The sequence below is a fragment of the Dermacentor variabilis genome, chromosome 11 (genome assembly GCF_050947875.1).
Source record: "Dermacentor variabilis isolate Ectoservices chromosome 11, ASM5094787v1, whole genome shotgun sequence".
Taxonomy (NCBI): domain Eukaryota; kingdom Metazoa; phylum Arthropoda; class Arachnida; order Ixodida; family Ixodidae; genus Dermacentor; species Dermacentor variabilis.
This window is the reverse complement of record NC_134578.1, coordinates 83,297,329-83,315,381: the sequence shown is the minus strand read 5'-3', so window position 1 is coordinate 83,315,381 and position 18,053 is coordinate 83,297,329. Positions and strand designations below refer to the sequence as shown.

The 18,053-nt window shown below is 46.7% G+C and overlaps 1 protein-coding gene across 2 annotated transcripts in view; it reads left to right on the top strand.

The window, feature by feature from the left end:
- nSMase (neutral sphingomyelinase) overlaps nt 1-18,053 on the top strand; it is a 37,922-nt gene that overhangs the window by 10,249 nt on the left and 9,620 nt on the right. For both annotated transcript variants that reach the window (XM_075674374.1, XM_075674373.1), the window contains 3 exons: nt 1,264-1,447; nt 12,211-12,429; nt 17,194-17,314. In XM_075674374.1, the coding sequence (XP_075530489.1) occupies nt 1,264-1,447; nt 12,211-12,429; nt 17,194-17,314 (524 nt within the window). The remainder of the gene's footprint in view (nt 1-1,263; nt 1,448-12,210; nt 12,430-17,193; nt 17,315-18,053) is intronic.

Genomic DNA, 18,053 nt, shown 5'->3' with positions numbered 1-18,053 from the left:
CATTTCACTGTTTTGGAGTTCAACCATTTTGGAGTTTTCTGTAGCCATATAACAGTTTGCACTGTATTGTATGTGTGCCCTGGTCTCGCATTTTTTTTAGAGCGCAGCTCTTTGGCGTCCGTTCCTGGGTTTCGCGTCGGCGTCGGCGTCGGCCTCGTAACCAGCTCCGCCCCCCTTTCATCCCCCCAGCGCTAGCAGCGACCGACTGATACCGCTGGATGCCGCTGACGCCGCTAGAGAGTCAAGATAACGTGACTGCATAGAACACCGTCGCCGCCATGCAGAAAGAGGAGGAAAGGGTACCCCCCCCCCCCCCCTGTTCTTGTGTGGCGGATAGCTGGGGTTGACTCACTATCGCCGTCAGCGGCATCAGTCAGTCGCTGCTATCTCTTCCCTCCTCCCTTTATCGTGCTGTCCGCTTGCTGCGCGCGCTTCTGCCCCCATCGTTTGCCGCTGGGTGTACACGCCGCCCCCCTCCGCTTCCGCTTACTGCTGGTTGCTCTCGACGGCGGCGATGAGCCTCCGCTTCGGCGGCGCGAACGGCAGGGTCTTCTCGGCGGCGGCGCTTAGCCTCTGCTTCCCCCACGGCTGTGACAACCTCGCGAGGCACTTGTATAGATCTCGTCTTTGAGAATCAAGCATTGGTGTACCAAGTCGAACATATATCAGTCTATTTCTCCGACCACAAAGCTTCCTTCATGACTGTCAAGAACTGTTAGTGGAGTCTTTGTTAAAGGAATACGTGTGAAAAATAAAAAAAAAATTATGTGATAGTGCATACATGTGTTGCTCGATTTCTTTGCCTCAATCTATCCAAAAGGTGAAACAGCTTATTTGCTGCGCTCACATTTCGCATTAGGAAGTAACGTAATCGTCGGTAATTTTTTTTTTTTTCGGAATCATGATATGATTGAGGCACATCGTAGTGGGGATTTCCGGATTAGTCTTGACCATCTGTAGTTCTTTGACGTGTACCTAAATCTCTGAATGGTAATTGATGTGCACTTTCATTATGTACCTAAATGCTTGGAAGTTGGTTTTCTTTATTGTTATTATGCCACAAAACAGTGCGTTATTGATACTGTTCAGTGCCTTTTTCATTTTTTAAAATATATTTACGCATTAAGTTGGAGGTCCGCACTTCACCTCGCTGCTTTTACATTTCCTTGCCTCCGTCTTCACGTTTTCACTTTGCCAGTTAAGCTTCATCTCTGAAAATACTGATCCGATGGCCTTCCTTTTCTTATTCATGGGCAACTACAGTGGTGTCATAGGCAGCGGCGTCTGCTTGCTTTCCAAGAGCCCCATCGTGGACACTGGCCTACTCAAGTACAACCTGAACGGCTATGCACACAAGATCTTCCACGGCGACTGGTTCGGCGGCAAGGTGGTCGGCCTCTGCAAGGTCCGCCATCGGGGGCTAAACGTCAACCTCTACGTCACGCATGTGAGTGATCACGACCCGAGACGCTTCTGAACTCACTCCACTGTGGTGGCCACATTCAAAGCTGATCATTTTTAATTCACCGATTTTCTTTTGTGCGATCAAGTTCATGCCCCATTCTGGCCAAAGAAATTACCTAAGTCAAAGCACGCTGGCAGAACTCGCTGAGGGTGGCCAAATAAGTGCTTATACCTTTGCAGCTAGTCAAATTTTTTTGCAAAAAACTGTCCCCTGTGGCCAATTTTAATGTGTAAGCATTCTAGGAGTACTTCCCTTTGAGATTTGTTCATCCATCTGTCTTTAATGCATGGCAGGTTGCGCTCCTTAGATATACATGGGGTTCTCTGAGGATATATACAAATATCTGGGTTTAAAAAAAAACAGACCGAGCAAACATTGCAATCGTACAACTAGATGCATTCGGATATGTCAGAGACATCTGTAAGATGAGCGACCGAAAAGAATGCTTACGCACTATCTGAGAAGTCCCGCTAGGAAGTTTCTGCAGTAATGTTTTTATATTGCAGTTTCTAGTAGCAGGAAATGATTAAAAGGTAATGAATACAGCAACAATTTATTGTAAGCAATAGTTTGTTCCAAAAATGCTTTACTCGCACCAACAACGTATACACACAAATACGCTATATGTACAGTTAAAAATAGAGAAAATTGTCTTGCCATATTTATGCCTATCAATTTGTTGTCCCAAAAACATGTTTCCTCGGAAGAAGAAGCAATGAGTCAGTAGAAGAAACGTTTGAGCAGTCGCACCAGGAAGAGGCACTGTGCGTGGCTGTATTGAAATTATGACTGCGTGCACCCTGACATAGGGAATACGCGAACCCCAAGCGAAGGCAAATAAAGAGAAATCTGATTGCTATCTATGATCTTTGGCCACGCCAGGCTACTGGAAAAGGGATAGCTGTGGCTGTAAAAAAACAATAGCATCGCCTCCACACACGCCTTGGAAGTAGCAGACGATACGCATACCCACGCGATCGAGCGCTTGGAGGTAGAAAAGTCTAGTTGTGTGCACTGGTGAGTGTAAACACAACTTCAAATCACTGTGGGCAACTCCAAAGAGATGGCAGCACGTCTCAACAACAAGTGATGTTGAACACGCACGAAATATCGAACACAAGATCAGTGCCCTACATCTACGTCAAAAACAATGCGGGATGGATCAGCGGCGTCGTACATGTACAGTAAACACCCTCAAAGGATTAAAGGGGCCATGACAGGGCCGTCCAACTATTCTCAGCTTATCATCGTAACTGATAGTAGAGGTGCCAATATATTTACGCACGCGCACAAAAAAAAAAAAACTGGGCTGTCAGCGTACATTTTAACTCCAAATTTCAGTTTGAAATTTCTGCTCTGAGCCCCTTCCACCGACAGTGGCTGCTATTTTGGCATGGCTCATGCAACATCAAGTAGAAGTGGGGACCACTGTCATCTGCTGAAAGCGTTATGCGCGCACCGTATCGGACTGTCCTTGCTCTGCACGCTTTGGTACCCAACAATACAGCAAGAGTGTAATTGTTACATTGTTCCTGCGAGATTTTCACAAGTGCAATAAAAACGGCACACACGAGAGAATGCCTGCAGACGCTGTCTTGGGCTGACCACCGAAACGCACACGCAAAGCCAATACTGGGCATCGCTTTGTTTGGTGTTGCGGCATAAGTTTGTATCGGCGGTCGCAGGTCAGTATTTCCTTAAATGGGCACTGCAACACTCTGCACATGGTAAATTAATCATACTAAACATGAGAGCAAGCTTCCGTGAAGGCCTCAGCCACTACCATGCGAGAGGGGGTACCACTGTGTCATCTGCTGAAAGCACACAATGGTAACACACAGTGGTGCTGTAAAGACAGGGCATGCTTTCCTACAGTTCTGCCAGACCCAACAATAAAAAGCACACATGGTGACACCGTGATGCCCTAGTATGACTATTGGCGCGATGTGTGAAAATGTCGCAAGCAATGTTAACTTTGTCAATGGCCACAAAAGTTTCTGCAGTGGTAACAATGTTCATGGTACTTTACATAATGAAAAAGTACGCAATACCTCTGCATTCAAAGTGTCGACATAAAAATTCACTTTTGTGATTCTTTTATTCAGTGGCCATCATATGCTGAAGTTGTGGCTCTTTCTCCTAAGTGCGAGATTGTGACGTCTCTAAAGCTTTGCCAAAGGACTTCTTCTTGGGCAAGTTGGTGCTTAGATTTCCTAAGTATATTTTGTGGCAAAAGTAGGGATCAAACTGCAAGGGAGTTGTTGGAAGCATTTTATCTTAAAAGGAAAGGGTCTGATTGTGTCAGCGATACATCTACCGTATTATATTCTGCAGAAATGTGCTTTATCCAAAGTATGTTATCATGACCATGTTGTTCTGTCACACCTTGGCTCCCTGCGCATGAGCGGAAGTTGTCTTTTCTTCTATACATTTTTTCAGGCTGTCATTAAACAATTGGTAGTTTGGCGCTTCACTGTCTTCCTTTCTTCTGTCCCTTTTCAAGAAATGTATTTTGCGCCACAAAGTATACCTAAGAAATCTAAAGCTTTGCCAACTGCTACAGCAGTGCATGTCCGCGCGCTGCTGCATCTTTCAGTGACGATAACTCTGCTTCTACTGAATGCATTCAAGCACATTTTGTTGCTAAATATTCTGGATGTAGTGGGGAAGAGAGTCTGCAATTATTGGGAGAAGATGATGAAGTCCGTCAGCCTGGAGAGCACGAGATAGCAACCGACACTCTTGGGCCAAGGCTGTTATTGTGTAGCCCTGCTTTTAAATAAGCCCCCTTATAATTTGGTGAAAGGCGCAGGGTAATCTCCCAGTCTCCCAACCTGGAACTACGAAACCATACCTTACCTCCAGCCTTAGAGATGCCGGAAGAAACGACGACACAAGGCTCCCAGACTCAAGTCAAGCCACCGTCTGTCCCGGCATGCTGCCTCAGTGTCACCCACCGATATTCAGTGAGACTGACAACCAAGATGTCAAGGACTGGTTGGCAACATACCAGAGGGCGAGCTCAGTCAACAAATGGGACAGTGCAACTAGGCTGACCACTGTAATATTTTACTTGACCAGCGTTACCAGTCTTTGGTTGCGATATCTTGAGGCAGAAATTAATAACTGGGCATCATTCAGGACAACTTTTTCTGAAACCTTTGGCCATCCAGTGGTATGCAAGCTCCACGCAAAACAGCAACTTCGTGAACATGCTCAGCAACCCGGTGAGAACTTCACCAGTTATATTGAAGACGTCGTCAACTAGTGTAAGCGTCTAAACCCGTCGATGCACGAAACGGATAAGACCAAGCACATCCTCAAAGGAATAGCTGATGACACATTTCAAATGTTATTGGCCAATGATCTACAAGCCGTCACAGATGTCAGCTTGTGCCAGAGTTTTGACAAATTGCGCAACCAACATGCCTAAACTTGGTGCCCTCTGGGACAGAACGACTCAATCACGGCCTTGACTCTGAGCGACCAGAATGCACTGTTGATTCAGATCAAACAGTTTGTGCATGAGGAGGTCGCTCAACAGCTCTACATTTTATTGAGCCCACACGAGCCAGCACAGGCACAACATTTTGCCCAATTCATATGACAAGTGATGCAGGAAGAGGTCACTGACGCTTTGCCTTTCGCTCGTCCAACACCTCTGGAATCTTAGCTCTTGTCGTATGCACAAGTCATCTCTGCTAGGGCACTCTGTCAGCGAACCTACTATTCTGCGTCGGCACCCATTCAGCCACCACCAGTTCCATTTAGCTGACTAGTCCCCATATATTCGAGACCATGGCACACTGCAGACAGTCGTCCTATATGTTATTCTTGCAGTTATGCAGGACATGTGGCATGCTTTTGTCGCCGTCACCCTCCTTTTCAAACTGATGCCATGTGCCCATCTGCGTACAATCCTAGACGCTTTTACGGCACAGCGCTGCCACAACAATCCTCTTCGCCCAAACACCTACCCTCAGCTAGCCGCCAATCCCCATCACTCTCTGTCACTCTCTGTCACCTGTGTACCATCGACCCTGCCCTTCTCATGCGGCAAACTAGATGCCGCAGTTCTTGAGGCATGAACTGCATCGTCGTTGAAAGATTAAAGTCCTCAAATTTTTTCAGCAAACCTCATCAAAGGTATTGCGGATGGCTTTCGTATCCTTGCGCTTGTGGACCCTGGTGCTGCCGTTTCAGTGATAGATATAAAACTTTCCTGTTTGCTTAATAAGAAGTTTACCACAACATCACAGGGATTGTCCTTTCATACCACCAGCGCACACCATATTCAGCCATCAGCCACCTGCAGACCCCACATTGTCATTCAAGATGTTGTGTATCCCACTAAGTTTCTTATGCTACCGGCCTGTTCGCATGATTTCATCCTAGGTTGGGATTTTCTCACTCGCCATCATGCTGTCATTCACTGTGCTCGTGCCGAGGTGGTATTCTCTGTATTGTGTTCCACGTCGTCTAAACCTACATTGGCAAAGTTGTTTGTCACTGATGATAAGAACATACCACCCAGTAGAACAGTTCTTGCCCCCATGTCCTATGGCGGTGTTGATGATTCCATAGTTCTATTTACACCCTCCGAGACTGTTCAACACCGCAGGAACCTCGCTTGGACATTTTCCCTTCTCGACATGCCCAATGGCGCTGCATCCTTGTTTGTTACGAATCTGTTGCCAGCTCCCTCAACCTTACTTCGTGGAGTGTATAGGCACAATTCAGGCATTCGACGTATGCCCCATCTTCTGCCTTGACGACACAGCCAACTTGCAACTCTGTACCCTGACACCTTCTGTTCATGTGCCTGATCGCCCACCTTTAAGTATGTATGGCTCCACTACGACAACAAACTTGCAAAGTCATATCGTAAGAAACTCCTTGCACTGCTACACCAGTTTTGTGACTCATATGATTGCCAGAAGGTCTCATTAGGCCAAACGCACACTGTTCTCCATCTGATTGACACTGGCTCCCAAGCGCCTCTGGGGCAGCGCCTTCACCGTGTATCCCTGCTGAGCATCGTGTTATCTCCAAACAAGTTGATGACATGCTTCAGCGCGGCCTCATTCAAGCCATCCTTCAGTCCGTCATCATCGCCTGTTGTTCTTGTCAAGAAAAAAGACTGCTCAATCCATTTCTACATCGATTACCGCCAATTAAACAAAGTTACGCACAGAGATCTATATCCTCTATCACGCATCGATGATGCCCTAGACTGCTTGCAAGGAGCCAAATTCTTTTCACCAATAGGCTTATGGTCTGGCTATTGGCACCATCTGATTGCCCAAAAACTGCCGTTGTAGTTCCCAATAGGCTGTACGAATTCAGTGTTATGCCCTTCAGCCTATGTAATGCCCCAGCAACATTTGAAAGGATGGTGGGCAGTGTCTTGGGTGGTTTAAAATGGAAGACAGGCCTGTGCTGCCTGAATGACATCATCGTTTTCTCCCCGATTTTCAACGGTCACCTCCGTCTTTATGATGTATTGAGTTGTTTGACGCATGCAGGACTTCAGTTTAACGTAAAGAGGTGCCGGTTCAAAGCTAACCATCTCACCATACTGGGCCACATAGTCTCGAAGGACGGTGTCCTTCTCGACCCGCAGAAACTTCGTGCTGTTGCTGAATTCCCTACACCTACCACTGGGAAAGCGCTTTGCAGCTTCCTTGTTCTGTGCTGATACTTTCACCGCCTTGTAAACCGGCGATGGCTATCTGTCTGGTTGGTCACCGGTGTGTGATGAAGATTTTGCAACATTACATCTTCTTCTGACTTCACCACCCATTTTAGATTCTACCGCTCCAACCAAGGTACACACGGATGCCGGTAGGATTGTACTTGGTGATGTACTTGCCTAATGAAAGCCAAGCTTCTCTCAGTATGTAGTTGCATATGCAAGTTGTGCCACCTGCCACTAAGCCAGGATCCAGGTACTCGGTTACCTAAAACAAATGTTTGGCAATCGTTTGGGCATTGCAGAAATTTCGCCCTTACTTGTATGGCCATTCATTTAATGTCATCACTGATCAGCATTCGCTCTGTTGGCTGGCTTCATTAAAGGATCCATCGGGTCGACTTGGACGCTGGGTGCTACATTTACAAGAATTGGAAATTCACGTCCTTTACCGCTCAGGACGCAAGCATGCAGATGCCGACGCACTTTCCCGCTCGCTCGTGCCTGCTGACGTTGCACCTGTTTCCCTTTCTGCAACTTTCTTCACTAACATCAGTATGACTGACATGCTTTCAGAACAGTGCAGGGATCCTTGGATAACATTGTTGATCAACATTCTCTCCATGCCTTCAGCGACACTGTCCCCACAGCTCCCTCATGCCCTTAATTTCCAAGTACCTCATTATGCGCTACAGGACGCCATGTTGTACCGCCACTACTATCATCCAGACGGTCAGAAATGGCTCCTGCTTATACCTCACCATTTGCACTCTGACCTGTGCACATGCTTCCACGTAGACTTACAGAACACACACGCTGGCATTTGGAAAACTTGTGATAGACATCGCCAGCAATTGTACTGGTGTGGAATGTACACATACGTCCGCAAGTACATTCGTTCCTGCATTAAATGTCAACGCTGGAAAATAACTTGTCACACGCCTGGCCCATTACAACCTTTTCCATGTCCAGCTCGCCCATCTGATAGAATAGACGTAGATCTGTACGGGCCCCTTCCTTCCACGCCTGCGGGCAATCGGGAGATTATTATGGCCGACGAACATCTCACTCGATATGCCGATACCACTGCTCTTCCAGCAGCTTCAGCTGGTGATGTTGCCTTGTTCATCTTGCGCAGCTTCATTCTTTGCCACGACATGCCATGCGGCCACATGTTTCTTTCGCAAGTCATCCAAGAACTTCTCAGTTAATGCAATACTATTCATCGCACCACTACAAGCTATCATCCACAGACTAATGGCTGGACGGAGTGCTTTAACCAAACATTAGTGCTATGCTCTCCATGTACATAGCCTCCGACTATTCTAATTTGGACTTGGTGCTTCCTTTCTCGACGTGTGCCTATAACACAGCCACACAAGCCACCACTGGAATTTCCCCCTTCTTTCTACTATACAGACATGAGCCCTCTTCCACACTGGACACTATACTTCCATACCGCCCTGATGCATTCGAATACCACCCAGCCTCAGAACTCGCTCAATATTCCAAAGAGTGCTGCCAACGAGCACGCTCATTTACATCCGTGATACAAGGTTTTCAAAAAGAATGCCTTGACCTGGCTAAGTCTACCTTTACCTTTCCTGTTGGCTCATTCATCTGGCTTTCAGTTCCATGCCAGACCCCTGGTTTCTCCTGCAAGTTTGCAGCGAAATATCATCGTCCCTACCCTATCGTTCAATGCATGTCGCCAGTGAACTACATCGTCAAGCCTGTGACACCTCCCACCGACAGACGCTGCCACTGTCATGAAACAGTCCACATTATCCATTTAAAGCCCTACTATTACCCTCTTGTGCTCGCGTCACCTTGAGTCGCCAGAATGCCTCCTTTTCACTGCCGGGGCCAATGTAGTGGGAAAGGGAGTCTGCAACTATTGAGAGATGATGATGAAGTCCAGCGGCCTGGAGAGCATGAAATAATGACCAATACTCTTGGGCCAAGGTTGTTTTTGCATAGCCCTGCTTGTAAATAAACCCCTTACACTAAAAATGTGTCCTTTCATGTGGGATGGTTTCCATGACTTCGATGAGAAGTGTTACAGGGCCCTTTAAGTGCCCATAAATCAGTAGCACAGTGGCACAGTAGCAGTATTTTGTCAAAGAACACAGAGCAGCCACACCCTGTCGTTTCCTGGGCACTGTGATGCACTATAGTACAATTTTACTTTGTATGGTAATGCAGAGGTAATTTACTGCATCTGAAATCCAAATGTGCTCTCGGAGCTCTCAGCTGTGGTTCCACGTAGCAGGTGGGCGTTATGGTATGCACAAAATTTCTTTAGATTTGGAGAAAATTCCCTATTTCCCTAAACAAATACAAAAATTCCTCGATTTAGAGAAACTTCCCTAAGGTTGGCAGCCGTGGAGGCCATCCATATGACAGGGCGCCGAGAGGGCTGGTGTGGGCTGGTCGCTTAGTGTACACAGTCTTTCCACATGCCAAATGTTGGAGATCACGCGATTGGCACTGCGTGGTTGGCACACCATGTGTCGGCGATGACACAACGAGCACCAGGGTGAATGTTGAGCAGATAAAGCTCGCAGCTTCGTGCCCATTGTCTTTCTTGCTCTCTATGTTGAAAGTCTTGTGATCTGCTGAGTACTCGAGGCACAGCAGAGTTAAAAATGCAGCAGAACCCAGCTGACGATGACTTTTAACGGTAATGCGTTAGCGTTCAATAAATATCACGACACAATGTATTGCCACTGCCGAAACTAGTTGTGTATGAGACGTGTACTGCAGCGTGACTCCCTTTTCACGCTTCCCTAAGAACACTGGCCGGCATTTAGTGCCACTGCCATGAAGCCTGCATGTGGCCTTCGAAATGCATGGTGCATCTGTGCGTATGAACGCTGAGAAACGCATCATGTGGTAACTGGGCTCCTCTCTCACACTTCTTTCTGGACACATTGCGCCGTCTAGTGGCACTACCAAGAAGTCTGCACGTGACCTCTGAGATTAGAAGCGTGGCGTGCTGGTGCTTGTGAATGCTTAAAATTGTTACCTTGCTTGCTGCACACTGAGGGGCACACACTCAGCGACCCAAGTTTGCGGGACGTTCATTGAAGAGCAGCACATACTCGTTGCATTCATGGCACAGCTTGCAAAAGCGCTGGCATGAAAGGCATTCATTGAAAGCAACACATACTCAGTATGCATTGACATATACCCAGTAGCCCAAGTTGGTCTGATGGTTGGTTTCAAAACCTGTTTCTTCGTACCGGGCTCGCAGCGTTAAAGAAAGGAAACGCATCAAGGCAGATGACAATTGTTGTGTGGCAGAAGGGGCACTCCAAAGGGTGTAAACTGCTCTTAGTGTATGTTGAAACGCATCAAGGCGGATGACAATTATTGTTGTGTGGCAGAAGGGGCACTCCAAAGGGTGTAAACTGTTCTTAGTGTGTGTTGTTGCAACCCTTACCAGACTTGCACAGTTGCACACGAGCACATATCGAGGCCAACTTCCGGAAAATTTCAAAAATTCGAACTTCTGATAACGTGTGTGTAATATATCCGTTTGCGTGATCCGCTAATCTTTTTCTATCTGTATTTAAACGTTATTTCGATGAGGTTTGGTGTTTAGGTTAGGCTACAGCTGACTTTACTCCTTACCCGTCTCGGTATATAGCTCGGTGCATATATGGCGTAGCGCTGCTGAGCACAAGGTTGCGGGTTCGATACGGCCATCCGCGGCTGCCGTATTCCGATGGGCGCGGAATGCAAGAACGTTGTTCGAGTGCCGATGCTTGGGTGCGCGTTAAAGAACCTGAGGCGGCCTAATTAATCCGGAGTCCACCTTACACCGTGCCTCGCAATCAGGTCGCGCTTATATATAGCACGCAAAACTCCCAAGTTTATTTTATCTTTGCTTTTTTGGTGTTTTTTTTTTACATTGCTCTTTCCGAGAAGGCTGTGATCGGAGGCCGCCTTTACACAGCCCGTTTAATGTCTGGTTGTGGAGGTTTCAATCTCGCGCCTATAACGTCCTTCATGCAGACGCGGCAAACGGTCTTTTTCTTGATGATTATCATCGACGGTTATCTCGCGCGACCTCGGAAAAATGAAAACCGGAACAAAAAAGAAAAAGGCCGAGACGAAGGGAGTCGTTGCCGTTTAACTTCACTTTCCCTTATGACGTGTCGATGCGCGCTCGATATGCAAATGTCGGCGCGCGCGCGCGTTGTATCGCTCCGCGCGTCTCGATGTCGAGGTCATCGCGGTCCGCGCGTTGTCGCACTGCACTGTCGCACTACAGTGCGTTGTCGCACTGCGCTACAACCGGTACAGCACCGCGAACGCTGCGCCTGCGCAGTGAAGCCGCCTTAGCCGATCCAGCGCACATCGCAGCCGCGATCTCCGAACCGAGCTTTACCACACTCTCTTTAGTGTTCTTGCCGGCCGTTCCTACGGCGTGTGCGCCTCGATCCTTACTTGTATCGAGCGTCTTGGTTTCGTCCTTCGGCGAGGTCGGCGTGCTCGGCGGAACGTCGATATCGCAGGTATAAATCGGCGTTGATACGGTCGTCTCACCGCGAAGCTCTCAGAATACATAGCCACTGATGCCCTTAGTCGAGCGCAGGCCGTCAAAACACGGCCTTCTACAGCAGCGGGGCGCCGCACCTACCTATACAAGTGCGAGCAATTCTGAAGCTGAAAACTTTTTTTCCACGTTCGTTTATCTGTTTTTGTTGCAGTATTCTGAAGTTTTTTTTTTTTTTTCCTGTAGTGGGTGGAGTATGTGGACGCTATCAGATCGAACCAGGTTCACTTATATCTCGGAGATAACGGCAGATACAGATCGCATGCAGGTTTCAGGTAATGTCACAGTAGAGTGTGTGTATATAAGGTCATATATATATATAGTATAGTATAGTATATATATATACTATATAGTATTATATAGTATATATATTAGTATATATATAGTATTATTATTAGTATATATATATATATATATATATATATGAAAATGTCAGCATTGTCATGGTGACAGCCACGGTGTTAAAATGCTTCCCATGTTGCAACTCAGCTCCACGCAGAGTACAACCGCAACTGTGACACGTACCTGTCCCACCGCATCTGCCAGTCCTTTGAGCTGAGCCAGTACGTGAAGCATACGAGCAGCAATTGCGACCTGGCCATTCTGGCTGGCGACTTCAATACAGAGCCCTTGGACCCGCCCTACAACATCATCATCTACAATGCCGACATGGTGGATACGTTTGTAGACCAGGAGAAACTCAATAGGGTCAGTAGTTTGTTCGTTTGCAGTTGAGTAACATTCCTGTTGAATAGATCTCGAAGGTGAAACTGATTAACCAGCCTTACATAGTTGAAAACGTTCAATGTGGTGGCCCATTTTACAAATCGATGTTATAGATGTCCTGCCATTTAGTAATGAGTGCTTTATTACTGGTATACTGAAGCCAGTATATTACCTCAGAAAGTGTCTATGTAACATAATTGCTGTATTTTCTTGTTTCTATGCTGCAGTTGTTTTGGACTCGTGAAAACAAGCTTGATCCACTAGACTGCAGTCCATTGTCTTTAAACAATAGTCAGTGTTGCTATTCTGTCATTTGGTGCATAATACGTACCTGTACGAATGACATGCAACCTATGAGTGCAGGGTGGTTTTCAGGCTAGAGAAAAGTAGCATTTTTTTTTTTTTTGCTCAGCATCCAAGTTTCGGGCTACTGCAACACCTTACCATGAAAAGAAATAAATATTTATCTGTTAGAACGAATGCATTGTAAAGTTGTGACACTTTCCAACATCATTTCCTAAAGCCGTATTTCTGAAACTTTAAAGATTTCTCATTCACATGCTGAATATATCCCCAGGCCGAATAAAGTAAAGACAATGGATTTGAATGATGCAGACATATTAAAACATATGCATATTATCTGTATTAAACGTATACGCAAGGGTGCCTACCAACAGGGAAAACCGGGAATTCTCAGGGATATTTAATAGTCTGAAAATACTCAGGGAAAACTCGGGGAATTTGTGCTTCTATCAGAGAAAATTAGCTGTAATTTTATTTAAAGGGAACAAAAGTCGCGCTAATGCTGGCTCGAGTAACAGAGAGTAATCGTAACGGATCGTCTTTGGCGCCGTGTCGTTGGTTGGAGGAGTTGCCGCTGTACAGTCAACGACCGATTTTCCGGATACCCGATTTTTCAGAAATGCCCGAGAATTCGGACTGCATCGCGGCATACCCCATGGAGTAAAATATATAGAACGTCTGAAATTTCGGACACAAGAACCCTTCGCTGTCTGATTTTCCGGACTTTCTGCCTTGGTCGCACATCCGAAACGGCATTATTCAAAGCCACCACCGCCGCAATTTTGATTTTCTCGCGGACTCGAACTGGCGCTCTCGCTCGCAAATCCGCCGGCAGGCGTAGCCACAATGCGGCGGCGCTAGGCCTAGCCGCTTCGACGTTCGCTATTAAGCTTCTTGCCGTTCGATGCCGTGTTTTTCAAAGAATTCGCCGCTGCCAGCCATGGTACCGACTCCGCCTTTGTCGTCTTCGCCAGTGGTTTCGAAGCTCGGAAAGCACGTGTTGCATAATGACGGTTCCCGAAAGTCGGCTTCGCCTCTGTACAGTAATCTTACGCTGTGAAGCATACGCGAAAGTACTGCGGTGAAGCATAACAAGCGTGGGAAGGGGCATTTGTCGCGGGACACAGTACCTATTCCTTAATTATACACGCGTACACCCGCCGTATCCTGTCACAGTGCGAGCACCGATGTGCCTAATAAGTGCACTGACAGGCCTTCAGAGCTTTTTAGAACGTGCCTGTGCCGATTTGAGCCCCTAAGGGCACTAAAACACTTGCATTCGTTTTTTCGGACGCTTTCGCGGCCCTTAAGGAGTCCGAAAAATTGGAACGCTGACTGTACAACTGACAAAGATGCTTCTGATGGTCCGTGGGGCGAACGTGCGGCGGAAGGAGGACGAGAACAGAAAGGAACGACGCATTGAGGAATGGACGGGAAAGGAAGCGTGCTGCCGCTTCTTTGAAGGCGCTTGAGCTCAAAAAATAGTGTTGGCTGATGCCGAGAGGCAGGTGTCCCTCAGCCAAACAACAATAAACTCTTTAAAGCAGTGAAACACAACAGCGGGCTGAGAGTATGTCGGGACAGTTGAGGTTGACTTTCCACCTGCTGAGAGAGAATCTCACTTGTGACAAAGTTCGAACCTCATACCAATGGGCTTGCTATCAGTGATAGGAATAGCTCATATTCGAAAGTATTTGCTTCTGTATGTGTCTCCTTTTTATTTGTAATTAAATATGTTCAATTTGATTCGCAATGGGTTTTGCCTTTTTTTTGTAGGATATTTTATTCGTGATGCATTTTACTAACCTCTCTCTTCTGTTTTATTTTTGAATAAAATAGACAATACCCCTTACTATTCAAACTGGATTAAGTTTTCTTTTTTTTTAAACATGCTTAATGGAGAGTGACAGCATCTGGCGACATGGTGCCAGCCTTTCTGGACATTAAACAATGTTCTGTGTCACTCTGGGAATTTTACAAGGGCACACAGGGAAAACCTGAAAAACTCGGGCAATTTGGAAATGTCAATTTCGTAGACATCTTGATGTGTTAAACAAGCAATATTTCATAGAAACTGGTTTAGTAGATCTGAAGGCAACCTAGGAAGTGTACTTTATTGCATGACTGCAAGACATCCTATAAGCATAAACCTTGAGGGCAGTGGTTGCAGCAATGGGCAATCTCTGTACGAGTTTGATTAGCCCAACGTTATAAAAACCAAAAAGAACTTATGCGGCCGCGGTCACGTTAAACCTATAACTTTCAAGGAAAGTGATAGCGTATTTACATATCCGACACCCAGCCCTTTGCTATTCTGTGTGTAACGTAAGAAGACCTTGTTGTGAGGGTCATTGCTTTTGTATTGCTTGTGTCTGTGTCTCCTAGCCTTTCCTTGATGCTGCTTCTAGTTCCGAAATTGAAAACCGACTTGCCTGTAGTAGGATCAGTTTTAGCTGGGCAGGTTGGTTTATGTTGACGTTGTTTTGGAAGTAGCGCGAAATATAGATGTCAGCGTGGAAAACTAGCGCATCAAGACCAGCGCTTTGGTGCAATGCTCTTCTTTCTGTGCTGTGCTCACTCCTTCCATAATGGCTGACTATACCATCCGACTTGTACATTCAGCCTACTAACATGTTGTAGCTACGTCTTGCTTTTTCTATGCCAAAAACTTTTTTGTTTACTGTGAGCCATCTAGTGAAACTACAACAAGCTGGCATTGATTTTAAAAGCTTTAAAAGGTATGTTGATTGGCGCTGCATATTTTCTTTTCCGTGTTCCTTTCTTACATCTGCATTCTAAGCTTTTGTTTTTGCGTTACATTAGGTGTAAACAGAAAGGAAGGTACAGTTAAACCTCGATATAACGAAGTAGGTGAAATCGGCAATTTGCTACGTTATATTAAAATTTCGTTGTATTGTAATTCGACCTTTTCTGCTAATAATTTAGTAGAGTCGCCGATCGATTTTTCTCACTCTGAAAGGAGCCGCAGACTCCTCCGACTTATCGGGCAATCGAAAAGAAAAAAACAAATTTGAATGAGAAAATAATTCATTTCGATGAAACTGGGAGTCTGCGACGCCCATGATGCGGTTTCATGCCACGCCGACGATATCTTCACATCGGCGGTACGAATTAAGCGAAGCCAGCCACGCTGTCGCGTGCGCTCCGCCCCCGCAGCCGATAGCGTTGCCCGCACTGGGACGACGCCATCGGGAAAAGCGCCGGCAAGCGGGGAGCGAATGCTACGTCTGCCTCTCGCTCCAACGGGTCGCCAAAACTCGACGTTACGCAACCGCCAATGCTAAACGCGCGGGAAGATGGATGGCTAACGTGATGCCACGTGGTCTCGGCACGCCCACTCTTTTGCACACGTGGCAGATTGCCTCTAAAGCAGGGTGCGCTGGCGCGTATGCGCTCAGCCGCGCTTACAGCCATGCGCAGCCCACGGCCGAGACGTGTGCCTAAAAATTGCGACGCGCGCGCCGACTGCACCCTTCCCCACACCCCCACTATTCACGCACGCGCTTGCGCTCGCGTTACCGCGAGCGAGCTCCCCTCGCCCTCTTTGTTCGCGCGGGAAGGCGGCACTCGTGAAGCCGCCATCTTTCTTTTGTCACCCTCGCACAAACTGCGCAGGGCGTGACAAGATCTTGTGGCACTTGCGCTTTATACAGAACATGATGCGAATCCACTTCGGCGGTCGCTCTTGTCGCGCTTCGGTCGCTCGTGTCGTGCCGGCCGCGCACGATTTGAGAGGCGAGTTTGCAAGCACCCGCTTGTAATTCAATCGCTTCACCATCTGCGTCCGCGGAAGTTTCCGTCTATTGTCTCTGGATTCCTTTGCGGCAGACGCGAAATTTTGTTATATTGAAATTGCGTGCACACACACTTCGTTATACTGAGGTTCGAAATACATGGTGTACTGTGGACAAGAGGTAATTAAAAGTGAAATACTTCGTTATATCGAGAATTTCGTTATATTTAAGTTCGGTATATTGAGGTCTAACTGTATATAACAAAGAACAGCATTGCTACCGGTGTGGACTGAGCAGACTGTTTTCACGTGTCATGCTACAGCCACGAATGCTACAGTTGTGGCTGTTGTTCCCTCTACTGCGATGGATAGTTCTGTTTCTGTGTAGTGTTTACTGACCTGCACTAAAGTGTGTTAGCCGCTGTCACTACTGGCCATTTAGGAACACCTTAATTGACATACATTTTCCTTGCACGTTTTCTATTTTTGTCATGAATTGGAAAAAGTGTGAGGACTTCTAGCTTTTCTTTTTTTTAACAGTAGATGTCATCCCAGTACTTCACCTTTGTGAATGGTGTGGGACTTTTTGATGGAGATTTTTATTTCCTGCATGCTCAAGAGAAGCATGCAGTTCTCTTTTGCCCCATGGTTGCTTTTGCATGACCCATGTGTTGCCACGCATGTTGCAGGACAGCATGTGTGTGGGTGCAACGTGCAGCCATCCCGATAACAAGTACACCACGTCGTACGAGAAGAGCACCTGCCCAACAGGAAAACGGATCGATTACATCATGTACAAGGTCGGGCGAGGTGTGTAGTCTTTGCTCCTCGTTTTCATACCTCCTGTCTCACAGATAATAGGGTGTTTAATCACGGTGTTACCATCCTAACACTACTGTTACTGATACCAGCTACCACTACTGCACATGTGCATATATTATCGGGCTTGCAATATTGCCGGTGTCAGTCAAAAAGTTTACCAGAGCGTCGTGTACAAAACTGGACAATACAAAGAGGAAATCTGATGTACCATTTTGCCGAGACAAGTCGTAGACAAATCACCACGTTACAAACAGCTGGTCTCAATAGTATTAACAAAGCATTGCTGATACTTTGTCCTTGGCTTGAGATCAGACTAAGCGAAGGTCGATTTTACCTTTTATTTATTATTGTCAGAATGCGCACCAAGTAGCAAATTTAGATGCAGTATAACCGCATTGATACGATCCCATTCTGTACTATTTCTTGGCGCCAGCATTTGCAATCAAGAACACAAAAGAAAATGACCCAATTGGGTTGTGCTAATTCTTTACCGGCTCTTGCGTTCCCAGAAAACACAATCTTTCGGCACCCATGTTCAGGACGTTGCCAAACTGCAATGGCATAATATGTTTTCCAGCCACTAGGTCACACGTAAACAAGAAGGTGTGCGATGCGTGCGCGATCGAGAACGGTAGCCACCCGCCACAGCAGCTTGACAGCAAGGCTCACCCACTCGTCTCACTTGAACACGACGGCACGCACTCAGCTTCTTATTCAGGCACCAGCC